At 42.7% G+C, this 16,796-nt stretch overlaps 1 protein-coding gene across 2 annotated transcripts; it reads left to right on the top strand.

Moving 5' to 3' along the window:
• Positions 1-906: 906 nt before the first annotated feature.
• Positions 907-15,947, top strand: Utp11 (UTP11 small subunit processome component). Of its 2 annotated transcripts, none has more exons than XM_055611522.1 (8): positions 907-1,060; positions 7,998-8,059; positions 10,552-10,654; positions 11,156-11,269; positions 12,071-12,164; positions 12,264-12,394; positions 14,506-14,616; positions 15,325-15,947. In XM_055611522.1, the coding sequence occupies exons 1-8, from the start codon at positions 998-1,000 to the stop codon at positions 15,406-15,408; spliced, it is 762 nt and encodes a 253-aa protein (XP_055467497.1). In that variant the 5' UTR covers positions 907-997; the 3' UTR covers positions 15,409-15,947. The 2 variants fall into 2 exon arrangements, with proteins under 2 accessions (XP_055467497.1, XP_055467498.1); XM_055611523.1 differs by lacking the exon at positions 907-1,060 and adding an exon at positions 6,563-6,618.
• Positions 15,948-16,796: the final 849 nt, after the last annotated feature.

Below are 16,796 nucleotides of genomic sequence, written 5' to 3'. Positions count from 1 at the left end.
AGTATTGTTTTATTATTTTACAACTAGATGAGGATACCAAAAGTCAGCAAAATTAACTTTCCTTGGTTAGGAGCAGAGCTGGGATCAGAACACTCCCTCTCCACAGCCCACGGCTCTATCCGTCACATTCCTTACTACCTTGCGCTAAGCCTGCCAGTCAGCCATTTCTTCAGTAGTTGTGAGGGACCCAGAACTTTCCTGCTATTAGATGATTCTCTTCTGCGTTGGTTATAGGTACAATTCTGCAACCCAATGCCTTTGACAGTCCGATGAGCAAGACCAGTGTCTATTATTATCTTCGTTTTATGGGTTAGAAAAAATGATGCTCGTTAAAGTCAAGAAATCTGCTCAAAGTCACACAGCCAGTAGTCAGCAGCAGAGCCAAATGTGGTTTTAAAGCACTCTTTCTAATATACTGTAAAGCAGCCGGTATTTCTAGCATTTTTCTTTCTTTCTTTTTTTTTTTTTTTTTTCCTTTGGCGGGATTTCACTATATAGCTCTGGCTGGCCTGGCAATCACTACGTAAGACTAGGCTATCCTTGAACTCACATTAACTAGTAAGCTTCTGCCTTCAGAGTCCTGGGATTAAAGGTGTGAGCCACTAGTCTATGCTCTACTTATAATTTTAACCCAGACCAAGTCGCAGGTGATAGCACATGCGCACACGGAAGCTGAGCTCAGCCAGAGGGCAGTGCCAGCCACGTGTTCCCAGATGCCAATGTGCGGCAGAGTGAAGGCTAGGACTTGAAACCAGCGGATGCTCTCCAAGGAGGGAGCGCGGAAGGAATCACGAGACTCTAGCTTTGAAAACTACATTTCCCAGAAGTCTCCTGTTCGGGCCGCTTGAGCGGGGATGTATTTCTGGTAAGGCAGGCTTCTGATAGGCTGCATAGCTTGCGGCTGGGCCTGTTTCCGGTAGCCTCGGCAGAACCGGCGCCTCAGGTAGTGCTGCTTCGGCGGTGGAGTTTGCTGAGTGTTTTCTGGACTTCAGGAGGCATGTCGGCGGCTTTTCGCAAGGCAGCCAAGTCCCGGCAGCGGGAACACCGAGAACGAAGCCAGGTAGGTCCTCGCAGGCCCCACGGGCGCCGACCGGTGGCCTCCGCCCCCTCCCTTTCCCAGCGTCCGGATGCCGGCTAGCGCATCTGCCTTATGTAAATACCCGACACGTGGGGCCCGACCCGGCGTCCCTTGGTGGGGAGACCCGGGAGGGACTGTCGTCGGGTTAGGGAGATTGTCATTCTCTACGGTAAGAGGCTCAGTGGTTAACTGAGTGAGGCGAGGTGTGCCAGATGCCATCTTCTGGAAAATTGAGGCCAAAAGTTAAAGGAATGTAACCGGGTGACCAGCGGTGGTAGGCGCCCCGCATCCGACTCGTGCAGGAGTCGTGACCGAAGATAGGTTCCTAAAGTGGGCCCGACTCCTGGCGTGAGATTTGTGGTTCGTTCCCATGCTTCACCCTGAAATCGTGGTGCTTTCTCTCTTCTGGAGAGTGACTTGACCGTTTATAAACCCGGTAGCACCTGAGAGCCCAGGTCTGTATTGACAGCTACTCTAGAGGCCAAGGCAGAAGGATCACAAATTCAAGGCCTCCCCGGGCAACTTAGACCTGTCTCAAAATGGAAATCTAAAAAAAGCAAAAATTCTAGACATACAACTCAGTGGTGAACTTTTTGCTTAGCAAGTGCCAGGCAGTAGATTTAATCCCCGGTAGGAAGAGAGAAAAGAGGAAGGCCGTCTCCTATTGAATAGAGTTAGAATAAATAATTGTGGGGTTTCTGAGGAGAATGTGTCAGTGTGGGTTATGTGAACGAAAGAAAGATGTGTGCGGAGCCACTTTCCACTTTACTATTCTCAGAAACCACGTAACTGGTTCAAACAAAGCTTTAGCGGCTGGAGAGATGGCTTAGCCATTGAGAGTACTTGGTTGCTCTTTGAGAGTTCAAATTCCAGCACCCACATCGTGAGCTCACTAATATCTGTAACTCAACTTTAGGAAGTCCAACAATCCTTTCTAGCCTCCATGGGCTCTGTACTCACATGCACACACATACATATTAAATCTTTCAATTTTTTAATTAAAAAATAATTAGTGCATCCGAGTGCGTATGTCTGTGGGAGCTCATCCTGGAGCTGGGGTTTCAGGAACTTTTGACGGGCCTGATATGTGATGTATCCTGAGTGGGTGCTGGGAAATGAACTTGGATTTTCTGGAGGAGAAGAATGCTTGTAAGGAACTGTTAAGCCATCTGTTCAACCCCTAAAATAATTTTTTTTTTTTTTTTTTTTTTTTTTATGAAGGTCAAGAGTTTAGGGTGGGGCTGGAGAGATGGCTCAGAGGTTAAGAACGCTGGCTGTTCTTCCAAAGGTCCTGAGTTCAATTCCCAGCAACCACATGGTGGCTTGTAACCATCTATAGTGAGATCTGGTGCACAGGCAGAACACTGTGTACATAACAAATAAATAAATCTAAAAAAAAAAAAAGAGTTTAGGGTGATCTGTAGCTCAGCAAAACAAAATGGGTTGGTAAGATGGCTCAGCCAGCAAGTAAGTGTGCTTGCTGCCTCAGCCTGGTGACCTGAGTTAGATCCTCAGAAATCATAGAAAAGTGGAATGAAAGAATGGATTCTTTTTTTTTTTTATTTGAATTTTTGAGATTATAACTTAATTACAACATTTCTCCCTTCCCTTCCTCACTTCCAAACAGTCCCATATCCCCTCTGCTTGGTCTTTCAATTTCATGGCTTCTTTCCTGAGAATGGACTCCTGAGAAATTGTCCTCTGTCCCCCGTATATGCTGTGGCGTGTGTATCCACATATGTATATACACAAAATTAAACCACAGTACCAACAAACAGAACCCCACATCAGCAACCAAAGAGGCCTTTAGAGATCCCTGCTTTACAGATGCTGAAGAAAAGGAAGGACATCGTCTCTGAAACCGTGCAATTGGCTGATGCTGTAGAATTGAGACATACATATATCTTTTAAAAATTCTTTTTTAAGCACACACCTTTAATCCCAGCACTCGGGGGAGGCAGAGGCAGGCAAGTAGCTGTGAGTTCAAGGCCAGCCTGGTCTACAGAAGGAGTCCAGGACAGCCAAAGCTACACAGAGAAACCCTGTCTTGAAAGAAAAAAAAAAGAAAAAAATTATTTTACTGTTGATATTAGTCAGAAGGCTGCGAAGTGGTAGCACAGTCTTTATCACAGTTCACTTTTCCTGTTTAATAGCATTTATTAGAGTGTATGCTTAGTGGAAGCAATATTATACATGTAGTAAAATTTTTTTATTTTACATGTATTTTACTTAACCGTGTGTGTATTGGTGCCATAGCTTTGTGGAGGTCAGAGGACACCTTGCAGGAGTCATTCTCCAGGTTGACACTCAAGTCATTAGACTTGGTGGCGAGTGTCTTCACTTTGAGTCACCTCAGCAACCTCACAGCAGCGTTTTTTAGCATCTTGTTTGTGAGACTGTATGTGGACCTATCTAAAACCAGTAGTAACCAGACCTTGAAGTGTAAATGTCTGACTCTCACTGCTACTTAACTCAGAGCAGCTGTATAGAAGCCGGTTATTATTTCCTTGAGGAAATGAAAGATGGGTTGAGTACTTTGCCCAAAGGGGTCCAGCTAGAGCTGGCATACTGCAAAACTGGAAATTGTATCAGGTGTTTCAAGAATATAGAGGCAGTTTTATAAGAGGTGGCACATTAAAAATGCCAGACATGAGGGCTGGAGCGATGGCTGGGTGGTTAAGAGCACTTGCTGCCCTTCCAGAGTACCCAGATTTAGTTCCTAGCACCCATATGGCAGCTCACAACTATCTGGTCTAGGGTGTCTGAGGTTCTCTTCCGGCCTCCTTGGGCACTAGACACATTTTATGTACACAGGCATAAAAGCAAAACAGTCATACACATAAAATAAAATAAAAAAAAATTAAAGTACTAGATGTGGAACATGTGGAAAGGGTAGAATAATGATCATTGTGGTGAAACAGTTGGACTTGTGAATCAGTTTCCTCTTGACGACAAAGTTTTTTTTTTTTTTTCCCCTGAGACAAGGTCTCCCTATTTAGCCTAGACTTACCTCAGATTCCATTTGTGATCCTTCTGCCTCAGCCTTGTGGATGCTGATATTACAGTACATTCTGCTTGAAATGGTCACCTTTTGAGCATCCTAGGAATAGCCTTGCATGCTGAACAAAGATTGTCTACTAATTCCACAGTGTCCTTAGGAGGTAGATATTATTACATTTTACAAATTAAAAAATTAAAAACCTGGTGCTTGAAGAGTTTTTTGCTGTTGTTGTTGTTGTGTTTTGTTTTTTTCTTTTTTAATTTATTTTATGTGCATTAGTGTGAAGGTGTCAGATCCTTTGGAATTGGTGGTATAGACAGTTTTGAGCTGCCATATGGGTGCTGAGAATTGAACCCAGGTCCTTTGGAAGAGCAGACAGTGCTCTTAACTACTGAGCCATCTCTCCAGCCCCCTTGTTTTTTTTCTTGAGACAAGGTTTTTCGGTGTAGCCTTGGCTGTCCTGGACTCACTTTGTAGACTAGGCTGGCCTTGAACTCACATTGATCTGCCTGCCTCTGCCTCCGCAAGTACTGGGATTACAGACATGTGCCACCACACCTGGCTAAAGAGATTAAATTTCACATCTAAAGTCACTGTTAGAGATAGTTGACTTAGGTTAATATAGAAGAAAGGGATTTTAAGACAATGCCTGAGTTGCTTCTGAATTTGAGTTCCCAGTGTTTTTCTGTGTCCTTGTGAGGCAGTGGCCACATTTGATGCTTTGTGTAGAGGAAGGTGAATGTGTAAACCGATTCACATGTAGGTTCTCTGTAATGCACGTGGACATTCATTCACACATAAATGATTTTAAGACTGCTACCTCAGTGTTGTTCCCTGACCTTTGAAATTTATTTCTCTGTTGGTCTCCCTTTGCTGTATTAAAAATAGAAGCTAGTGGTCTGGAGAGATAGCTTAACAGTTGGGAGCACTAGCTGCTCTTCCAGAAGACCCAGGTTCAGTTCCTGGCACCCACATGGTAGCTCACACCTGCCTGTAGCTCCAGTACCAGAAGATCCGACACCCTCACTCAGACACATGCAGGTAGAACACCAAGGCACATAAAATAAAAATAAATCATTAAAAAAGTTTTGGGAATAAAAAAAGCTATCATGGGTGCTAGAGAGGTGGCTGAGCACTTACTGCTCTTGCAGAGGACCCAGGTTTGGTTCCCAGCACCCACATGGTAGCTCACCACCACCCACAACTTTAGTTTCAGGGGATTTGGTACTTTTGTCTATTGAGGGCTCCAGGCACTCATGAGGTAGATACATGTATGTGCAGGCAAAATGTTCATCCTCTCTGTCCCCCTCCCTTTTTCCTGTAGCCCTGGCTATTCTGGAACTTGCTATGTAGACCAGGATGGCCTGGGACTCAGAGATCCACCTGCCTTTGCCTCCTGAGTGCTAGAATTAAGGGCATGTGCCATACAAATAATTTTGAAAAAAATCAGGGAAGTCTTTTTTGAGACAGTATTTCACTAGGTAACCCTGGTTGGCCTAGCACTCTGTGTAGACCAGACTGGCCTTGAACTCAAGGAAATCCCCCTGCTTCTTATCTCCTGAGTACTCTGAGTGCTTGGGCCACCACACAGTTGAAAAAAAAATTTAAATTACATTTACTTATTGGCCTGTTGTGTCTGTGTGTCTGTGTGTGTGTGTGTGTGTGTGTGTGTGTGTGTGTGTGTGTGTTGGGCAACCATGCCAGGGAGTGGTTATAGAGGTCAGGGACAACTTGTGGGGGGTCAGTTCTTCCATCATGTAGGTTCCAGGGGATCAGACTTAGGCACGGTGGCAGGCATGTCCCTTCTGAAGCATCTTGCCATCCCTAAGTTGTCATTTTATACCTTGGTTATGTTATCCCTTGAAAGATAAAGAGATGACGAAGGTGACTGTAAGAATCCCATTCAAGTTATTATCCCAAGCTCAGTAGAGAATAAATGTGCAGCCTCAGGAATCAAGGTTGTTCAGAGGAGTGGGTGCAGTCATACAAATCTATTATCCTGGCACTTGGCAGGGCAAGGCAGGAGGATTGCAAGCCCTACCTTGAGTAACAGTGAGTTCCAGGCCAGCCTGGGCTCTAGAATGAGACCCTGTCTCCAAAGAAAAAGAAAAAAGACCATTCATCATCATAGCTTGTGGGAGGCTGAGGCAGGAGGTCCTGAGTTTGCAGTCAAGGAGGGCTGTATGAAAACTTGTTTCCAAAACCAAAGCCAAAGAAACATTGCACAGAGCAGAAAGATAGAGTATAGCGGGCTTTGAAATAGCCTAGCTGCAGACAGAAGGGCTCTAGTTTTAGCTTTGGGGCTTACTGGTACATGTAGCTAAGGAAGACCTTGAACCTTTTGTTTTGTTTGAGACAGGGTTTCTCTGTGTAGCCCTGGCTGTCCTGGAATTTACTATGTAGACCAGAGAGGCATCCAACTCACAGAGATCTGCTTGCCTCTGCCTCCAGAGTGCTGGGATCAAAGGGTCTGTGACCACCGCCAGGCATCCTTGAACTTCTGATCAGCCTGCTTCCTTTCTTCCTGCAAGGATTACAGGTATATGCCACCATGCCTGTTTTTTTTTTTTTTTTAATCTTTTTATTTATTTTTATTTTTATTTTTACCATGCCTGGTTTATGTGGTGCTGTGGATTGAACCTGGGGACTTTTGCATGCTAGGCAAGTGCCCTAGCAGCTGAGATACATCCCAGCCTTGGTTCTGCATTCTTGACTATATTCTCTAAATGTCACCCCCCTTCGGGAGAATATGTTTTACTTTTTCGTAATGTCATAAAGATGAAATAGGAATATGCAACAAGCATAGCACATTGCTTTGGAACTGAGTAGGTACGTAATCGTGAGCTGTTAAGATGATACAGGTAGAGGGCATGTAGCTCAGTTGGTAGAGTACTTGCCTAGCATGCTAGAGGTTCCACATTGATCTTCAGCATTGAATAAAAGCCAGCTATGGTGGCATACACTCTGCAGGTGGAGGCAGGAGGATCAGGAATTCAGGAAGGCAGAAGGATTATGAATTGACTGTCTCAAAAGCCTTCTGCCACAGCAAAAAGTTGGGAAAGTGTCTCATATAGATACACATATTTTATACATAAGTCTCATTTAGCTTAGGCTGGCCTTGGACTCCTGACCCTCCTCTTCCATTTCTCAAATTCTGGGATTATAGGCATGTACCAATTTAACCTGATTATGAAGCACTCAAAGTAATGGTAGCTTATACAAGGATATATCAGGATATAGTCATTGAACCCTGCATGCTATAGAGGATTAGGTCAGAAATAATACTTTTCCGTGGTACTTGGTTTTGTCTGTATTTCTTTAAAATTGTTTCTGGTCTTAGTATATAGCCTTGAGCTTGCAATCCTCCTGCCTTAGCTCCCAAGTGTCAGGATTGTAGGCAAGCCCCATTTTACTCAGCTGCACTGTTCTTATTTTATAGTTAGGAAATGACAGCCCAGAGGCATTAAATGATTTATTTGCCCAAGGTCATAGGTTGTTACGAGGTGAAGCATGGCTTGAACCCAGGTCTGGAAACTAAATTTAGCTCCCTTACCACAGTTGCCTCCTGTTACTATGTTTTCCCATCGTAGTATTTTGTAAGCCCTTGGATTAAGTTGGTAGTAATTTTAGTACAGCTGGCAACTGCTTGCTTAATGCCGAGTCATTGTTGCCTCTCTCTGTCCTTAATAGGCCAAGAAACCTACTAAGGTGGTGCTTGTGACCTGTCTGGCTTTAGGATATGCCCTCTCATCCTTGGGCAGGGCCCATAAATAGGAGGAGGGAGGAACAGGGTAGTGGGTTGGCTCCAAGGACACAGATTTACTGAACACTACAGTCTGGTTTCTGTCAGGTGTCATGTTGCTTTGAGCATGTGTTTGCTAAGAGAACTAAGTGCTTCTTTTTCCTTTTGTCTTCCAGCCTGGCTTTCGAAAACGTCTGGGTTTGCTGGAGAAAAAGAAAGATTACAAACTTCGTGCGAAGTGAGTCTGGTATTTCTCGTATAGGTTCTGCCAAGAAACTTACAACATCCTCGTACTACAGCTAAAGTGCCTAAGTGTCTAACCGGGGAATGATTTCCTGCCATTGATAAAATGCCCAAAGCTCTGGCAGCCTGTTAGGTATTTTCCTGTGACCCCAAGCTTCCCTTTGGACAGAACATTACTTATTTAGGTACTTGCACTGTAATTGCTTTTATTATGCCCTTCCAGATGGTTTTCCCAGTGGCATTGATTTGCTTCCACTTTGGTGTTTGAACCAAATGCTGAATCTTTTTGCTCCCTTTTCTGGAAGTGAAATATATAATCTAAAATTCTGATTGTTGAGTCTCTTACATCATTATATGTGGTGTGGAATGAAGAGATATGAAAGATGGATTCATGAGTCTGAGAGTGGGTGATGATGAACTCTGAAAACATTTCATAAAACAATCATGTCCATTCTTTTCTTTAGCACTTCATTTGCAAAGTGCTTATAATTGCTTATTAGTGTACAAGTCAGCTGACGTTCTTTTGCTCCAGATGTGGTGGGTGGCAATGATTAAATGGATTTCTCTAGGTTCCAGATTTTAATTTTTTAAAAATTTATATAGCCCCAGCTGGCCTGACACTCACTGTGTGAATCAGTGTGACCTCAAATTTACAGTGATTCAACGCTCTCTGTTTCCCCTGGTGTATGCCTATGGAGGCCGGAAGAGTTAGTTCTTAGTTGCCATGTCTGTTCTGGGAATTGAACCTGGGACCTTTGAAAGGACAGTCAGTGTTCTTAACCACTGACCTATCTCTCCAGCCCCACAGCATTTTTCTTTTAATGTAATTTAATTTTTTTTTTAAAGACAGTCTTTTTGTGTAGTCTAGTCAAGATCTCCTATCTCGGCCTCTCTAGTCCTGGGATTACAATTTTACATGTCATGCCTGGCTGGTAGCAGAGCTTTTTGTTGTTGTTGTTTTGAGTCAGGTCTTTCTATGTAGCTTTGACTACCCTGGAACTCACTCTGTAGACCAGACAGGGCTCGAATTCAGAAATCCACGTGCCTCTGTCTCCCGAGTGCTGGGATTAAAGGGATGTGCATCCTGGCTGTCATACCAGAGCTTTTAAAGCAAATTGTAGGACCTGAGTACTGTCATTGTTGTCCTTTTTGTGGTGGGTGGGAAATGAGACTTGATTGTAGGGCTTTCGCATTCGAGAGACGCTCTCCACCAGTGAGCCCAGGCCCGAGTACTATGGTTGGGTCCTTGGAGGTAGAGTTCGTATGTTTGTTTATTCTTTCCAACAGCCTTCTGGGGTAGGTTACTATTATACTCATTTTATGTATGAAATTAGGATTAGAATAGTTATTCAGCTTACCCAGGCTTACTTAGCCAGAAGTAGTGGAGCCTGGTACAAAACCACCCGCTATGGCTATGGAGGTCACCGCTCTACTTGTTCTGCTGCACTGAGTGGTGTCTGAATCATGGCAGTAGCTGAGTGCTGAAGCTTGTACTACAGTCCTTTAGAAGGAGTTTTTTTATTATTATTATTTTAAATGTTTTTTTTTTTTAAAGATTTATGTGTTATGTATACAGTGTTCTGCCTACATGTATACCTTCATGCCAGAAGAAGGCACCAGATCTCATTATAGATGGTTGTGAGCCACCGTGTGGTTGCTGGGAATTGAACTCAGGACCTCTGGAAGAGCAGCCGGTGCTCTTAACCTCTAAGCTATCTCTCCAGCCCCATAAGAAGTTTTAAAGTTGTGCTTTACTTGGTGTCCTTTTGTAATGGTTTAAGTGACACTAACATGGAATGGAGATAGTTAATTTTAGGTCCAATTGGGACAGAGGGCTCCTAAGATTGTGGATCTTATGGAAAGCCTGACTCAGTCACAGTGGATCATGGAGCAGATCTGGTCACTGCTTTGGTTGTTCAAAATTTTTTGTTTTGGGCCTGGAGAGATGGCTCAGAGGTTAAGAGCACTGGCTACCCTCCCAAAGGTTCTGAGTTCAATTCCTGCCAACCACATGGTGGGTCACAACCGTCTATAATGAGAACACAAAACAAAATTTATTGACTGATTAATTGGTTTTTTTAAGACACAGCCCAGCCCTGGCTGTCCTGGAGCTCACTCTGTAGACCAAATTGGCCTTGAACTCACAGAAATCTGCTTCTCTACCTCCTGAGCACCAGGATTAAAGGCATGTGCAAAACAAAACAAAAAAATTTTATGTATTTATTAGGTATACAGTGTTCTGCCTGCATGTACACCTGCAGGCCAGAAGAGGGCACCAGATCCCATTATAAATGGTTGTGAGCCACCATGTGGTTGCTGGGAATTGAACTCAGGACCTCTAGAAGAGCAGCCAGTGCTCTTAACCTCTGAGCCACCTCTCCAACCCCCTATTATGAGCTTTTAAGTGCATGTAATTAGTTCATTTGTGTGGGTAGTTTTTCTCTTTTTCTTCTTTTGCAACACATTTCTTCTGACTTGCTTTTTTAGTGACTATCATAAAAAGCAAGATTTCCTCAAAGCTCTCCGGAAGAAGGCTCTTGAAAAAAATCCAGATGAATTCTACTATAAAATGACTCGTGTTAAGCTCCAGGTATGTGTGAAACAGATAGTCGTTTTTGGAGCCCTAAGTGTTGGGAAATAAAGATGGGGAATGAGTCAGAGTGAGGAAGCATCCTTGGTTTAACTTGACCCTTCTCCAGTTGGAGCAGGTTCTCCTGGTGAGAGGTCCAAGGCAGACTGTCCTTTTCCTGGTCAGCATGCTCCCACCTTTGCACCATCTTCTGTTTGTTTTTTGTTTTTCCATTTGTCTTTGTTGTGATATTTTGCAAATGGAACCCAGTACCTCTACATGCCAGACAAAGTGCTGGACCCCTTAGGACCACCCTAGCCTGCTCACATTCCAGCCTCTAGTTCAAAGAGTGACTGGAAGTGTGCTCTGTTCAAGGTGGAGGCCAGTGGCCTGAGGCCTTGGGCTCCTCTCAGTGTGCACGTAGCACTTGCTTGTCTTTGTTTTAAATATGGATCGTGTTAACAGTTAGTTACTGATGGTAGTAGTCTACTAAGGTATGTATCTGTTAAACCTTGATTTTAGGATGGAGTTCATATTGTCAAAGAGAACAAGGAAGAAGTAACCCCAGAGCAGCTAAAGCTGATGAGAACTCAGGATATCAAATACATAGAGATGAAAAGGGTTGCGGAAGCGAAGGTAACAGTTAACTCTATGTTTTGATGTCTTTGTTGGTTAAAGAAGGATATAGCAGATTGTGGTTGTGTATAACGATAATCACAGGAGGTGGAGGCAATAAGTATCCAGGCCCTGGTTTAAATAACAACAGTAAAGGAAACAATTCTGTAATTGGAAGTTATTAGCATATTCCACAGTCTACATTGTCTTTGGGTATGATGATATCTTATAAGTATTATCAGCAAGGAGTTCAGGTTTGAGCATGAGACTACTCTGGGAGGCAGAGTCAAGCAGATCTCTGTGAGTTCAAGGCCACTCTGGACTACAAAGCAAGTCCAGGGAAGCCAAAGTTGCACAGAGAAGGCCTGTCTTGAAAAAAACAAAACAAAACAAAACAAAAAAAAAAATAAAAAAGAGAGAGAGAGCAAGAATGAGACAAAGTAGGTTAAATTCTGCTTCTGTCAGTTTTTAGCCCCATGGTTCTGGACCAGTTAACTTCTTTGAGAGTGCTTATTTCTGTCATATATTTTAAATATTGAGTCTTGTAGAACGCCTAGTCTAGTTCTTGATAAATGGTTGGTGCTTAGTAAGTTTAAGGGCTTTCATTTATAAGAATCAAACTATTGAGAACAAAGTATTATGACAGACATATGTGATGATGCCACAATGAGAGTCAGTACCTAAAAATACCAAAAAGGAAAAAAGAATGAAATGATTTCTTTGCCGGCTGACAGTGAAGCCGTGAAGTGTCTTAAGTCCTTGCAAGTTTATTTCTGAGACTCTGGAAGAGCCCATTGTAAAGAGACCATATTCTTGTTGTAGAAAATTGAAAGACTGAAATCAGAGCTCCATCTGCTGGATTTCCAGGGGAAGCAACAGAATAAGCACGTGTTCTTTTTTGACACCAAAAAGGAAGGTATGAAATGTTGAAGGTGTCTGGGATGGTCTGCCATGTCACTGTGTGTTGTGTGGTGTTAGGGACAACCTGTGCCTTAAAGATTGTCTTGAATTTCAGTTGAACGGTTTGATATTGCGACCCACTTGCAAACGGCCCCAGAGCTAGTTGACAGGGTCTTTAATAGACCCAGGATCGAGACCTTGCAGAAGGAGAAGGTGAAAGGAGTTACACCCGAGACTCGACTCAAGGTATGCATCCTGTTTGCACTCAGAAGGGTACTTGGGGGAGTCTCAGTTTTTCTTTGTCTGTGGTTCTCTTTGGCCACTACATTTCATATATTATTTGTAGAAAACTTCTACAATTTCCCTGACGAAGTGAAAAAGAGGATTTGATGATGGAGATGGAAGTCTGTTTGTTTTGGAGGACATGTGACTTAGTGGTGAGGAGCTTAGGTTTTAGGTTTGAATCCTAGCTCTGATCTGGTCCTTTGTGCTTTTAATGGGTGTATCCTTTGCCAACATTTAGAAAATTTAGAGCAGGGAAGGGACATTAAAGTTTAGGGATATGTGTGTAGTACTTTGATCTAGAACCTTTAGCAGTGAATACACGTATTAAAATGTTTTCGTATTATTAGGTTATACCCAATATTTTGTATTGACTTTTCCTTATGGTGCTTTCTATCACTGGATTGAGATGACAGGCTTTTTCTCAAAACCTTCTGGAGTTGAACTCTCACTTCTGACTGATTCATTTAAAAAAAATGCTGTCAATGTGTTTCAAGCAGACAGCTGTTCTGTTTTGATTTGAATCATTTACACCGCATCAGTTTTGCTTCCAATGTTTAATTTCACAGCAGTTTCCTCTAGCTCAGAGGCAGCTAAACTTGCTTTAGTAATATAAATACCCCTAATTAGTTTGACTATATTGGGTAATCCCATAAATTTGACAGTCTGTGCAATAAAGTGAAAACAAAAGCTGTCTGCAACCACTGCTGTGAGACTGTAGTAGAGCTGGTGAGTTGTTGAAGTCTGAGGCCCAGTGCTAGTCCCCTCTCTGTTCGTAACACTTCAGCTGAGGAGCTGCCTGGGGGTCTAGTGATAACCGTGTTTGTCAGTTAGCGGAGTCACTGATGCTTGTCAGGTTGTATAGTGGTCCTCACAGACAATACAGGGTGGTCTGCCATCAAAGTGGTCACAAAGGAAAGAGGGTTTGGACCTGCTATGCTTGCCCAGTACCATTTAATGCCATTGCTTTGTTTAAAGCATAATTACTTTTATCAAGGGACTGTGCGGCTGGTGAATAGATTGTCAGTCTGCAACATGGAAGTGATAAAAAAAAATAAGTAAGCAAGTAAATAAATCTGTCTCTGGCTTGAGGAGGTCTGTGAATACCCACCCCACACTGAAATATTGTGCATATATGTATGTGCAGGCTTCTGCATGTGCGTCCATAGAGGTTGGACATTCTCAGTCCAAAAGAGCAAAGTCTGAAACCCTTCAAAATGTGTAATGTTTTGAGTGCTGATAGGAAACTACTAATGAGAAATTGCATACCTGACTTCATGTGATGGGCCACAGTTAAAATGCGGGCGGGCATGCTAAAAATACAGTGTAAAATTATCTTCAGGCTGTATATATAAGGAATACATGAAAAATAATGAATCTCTTATTTAGACTTGGGTTTTATCCCTAAATTATTTCATGTACATGCAGATATTCCGAGCACCCCCAAACTGAAAATCCAAACATTGGTTCCAAGTAGTACGGATGAGTGATAATCTGTATGCTATCTCAAAGAAGAAGCCAAGGTTTCTATTAGTTTCTCAGATACTTACAAGTCTCCAAAATGTAAGGGCTCCCATAGTTTCTGAGGGGTCCTTAGCAGTTGAGTCTTCTCAGGTCACCCGTGCTGAAAATCCTCCTGTGCTCTGTGAGATTTAGATTTAGACTCTGAGGCACAGCACACCGCTCATCAGTGGTCCTTTGGGTGGGTGCCGCCCTCAGCCACAATAACTAAGGCACTCAGAGGTTGAGTCCACTTAGTGTACCTCCGGGAACACTCTTGGAAGTTGGGGCTCAGGGCAGTCTGACTATGATTTAGCCAAACCGTCTACCCTTGGGCCAGTTGGTTTTCTCTCTGGGTTTCTGCATTTGTGAAATGATATTGATAGGGTACTTGGTTGCTTTCACTTATAAGATGTGCTATTTTTAAAGTGGGTATCTTTATTGTAATCATGTTGACTCGATTCTGGAATAAGGAGGGACTGGTGACACCATGATGTAGTTGGACTAAAGAACCAGGTTCTTACTCATTTTTGTCTTGGTAATTGCTTTATTGAAAATGAATGTTTCTTCCGTAGGGGATAGCTAAAGAAAGACAAAAGCAGTATGATTGCTTGACACAGCGGATTGAACGGGAGAAGAAGCTGTTCGTTGTTGCACAGAAAATTCAAACACGCAAAGATCTTATGGTAAGGAGAGGGGGCCTTGAGCCTTCTCTTTTTCTTTCTTTTTTTTTTTTTCCTTATAAAGGTCTTAACTGAGACTGGCTCTTGGCTGTGTGTAAATCAACACCAGTGAAAATGTCTGTTCCTTGGGGGCAGTGGTTTGAGCCCGTGTCTACTGCTCTGCCCCTGTTGAAATGTTCCTTGATTAAGAAGGTAATAAGGGGTTATTAGTCAGTGCCTTGGAGCAGCAAAGGGTAGGATCAGGTAGCATATGGACTTTATAGCCTAGGAGCAGCTCCCGTAACATTTAAACAGGTTAACAAAACAGTGCATGCCACTCACTGGGGTTTAAAAATAGACAACATTGTGCAGTTAAATAGCAGAGCGAAGGAATTTAAGAAGCTCTTTCGCATTATCATTCCTTAAATGTCAAATTCTTCAGCCTTGCAGATCATTTAGGTTGCCCTTTCTCAACTTGGGTTCCGCAAGAGAATTAAATTTATAATTTAAACAAAATAATTACTTGAGCTGCCCTCTCCTCAGTTTTCCCAAAGACTGCCCACAGCTGGTAGCATTCTGTGTGTTCCTGGGGAGATTAGGTGGCTTCGTGCAGTGGGCGCCCAAGGCTCCTTTGAACTTGGAGAAGAACTGTGTTGGGGCTTCCCTTAGCCGGCTCACTGACTTTGTGTCATGAACCCTGTGTGTGTTTACTGGACTTGTTCACTCTTACAGGATAAAACTAAGAAGGTGAAGGTGAAGAAAGAAACAGTGAACTCCCCAGCTATTTACAGATTCCAGACTCGCCGAAAACGTTGACGTGTTAAAAATAAGCCTCATCATTCTGCATTGAAAAGAACTCTTTTTTTTTTTTTTTCTTTTGTAATAACCTTAGACTTTATTAGTTCAAATGGCTTGGTTTTTAATTCTGACTTATTGTCAACCTGATATTTGATATCTTTCTATGAGAATAGTAAAGCACCTTCCCCAGTATCATTGTTTCTGTATTATGAATTCAGTCTCTTACATATAATACTTATTTTTCCCTATAAAAGTTATATAATCTTATAGAGCAAAGGAGAAAGTAGATGAATCCATTTCCATTCTCAGTATTTAAAAACAAGATATTTTTCTATATAGTAGGAGCTTGGGCTACAGAGCAGTTACTGTGGGTATTCTGGTTTTTGCCCCCATATGGGAGAGCGATATATCAGCTTTTGTTTATAGTCTTGTTTTCTCATTCTCCTTATAGTAAAAATTTATGTTCCAATTTTTAAATAAACCATTAGCTATATGCCATTTTTGTTACATTACTGAATTTTTTAAAAAGTAATATAAAACTATAGTAAAGAGTAAAATCTTTTTTGTGTGTGTGTTTGTGTTTGTGTGGGTACACACACATGGTGGTGCATGTGGAGGTCCTTGTCCAAGGACTGCGGGTCATCCCGTAGCATCAGTCCTTGTTTTGAGACACTGTCTCATTGGCCTGGAGCTCACTGATTCGACTAGGCCAGCTGGCCAGTGAGCCCTAGGCATCCGCCTCTCCTTTGTTGGGATTGCAAGTGTGGAATGCCACACCTGTTGGGGATGGTAAGTCAGGTGACAACTTGCTGGATTTGGTGCTCTCCTTCCACTATGTGGTTCTAGAAATCAAACTCTGGTTATCAGGCTTGGCGGCCAGTCGCCTTTACCTGATGAGCCATCTTATCAGCTCTCATACTTGGCTTTTAAAATGTGGGTTCTGGAGTTAGGTGGTGGTGGTGTATACCTTTAATCTGAGCACTTGGGAGGCAGAGACAAGCAGATCTCTGAGTTCAAGGCCAGCCTGATCTATATAGCCATAGACAGCCAGGGCTATACAGAGAAAGGCTGTCTCCAAAAGCAGCAGAACTGGCTTCTGGGAATCCAACTTAAATTCTCATGTTTACATAGCAACTGAACTGGACTTTTTTGTTTGTTTGTTTTTTGAGATGGGATCTCGTGGAGCCCAGGCTGATCTAAAATTAGCTGTAGCCAAGGGTGACCTTGAACTGGACCTTCCTGTCTTTATCCCAAGGGCTGGGATTACAGACATACCAAAACACCTGGCTAAAGAATCTGCTTTAAGGATTAGATGTTTTGTACAGTGGGGAGAGGGATCTTCATTATTTATTTGGGTTGCTTCATAAGTTGTCCGAGAGTCCATTTCTTCTCCTTACATGTGAAGA

Source organism: Psammomys obesus, unplaced genomic scaffold (assembly GCF_907164565.1).
Source record: "Psammomys obesus unplaced genomic scaffold, mPsaObe1.curated_primary_1811, whole genome shotgun sequence".
Lineage (NCBI taxonomy): Eukaryota > Metazoa > Chordata > Mammalia > Rodentia > Muridae > Psammomys > Psammomys obesus.
This window is presented reverse-complemented; position numbering and strand designations above follow the sequence as displayed.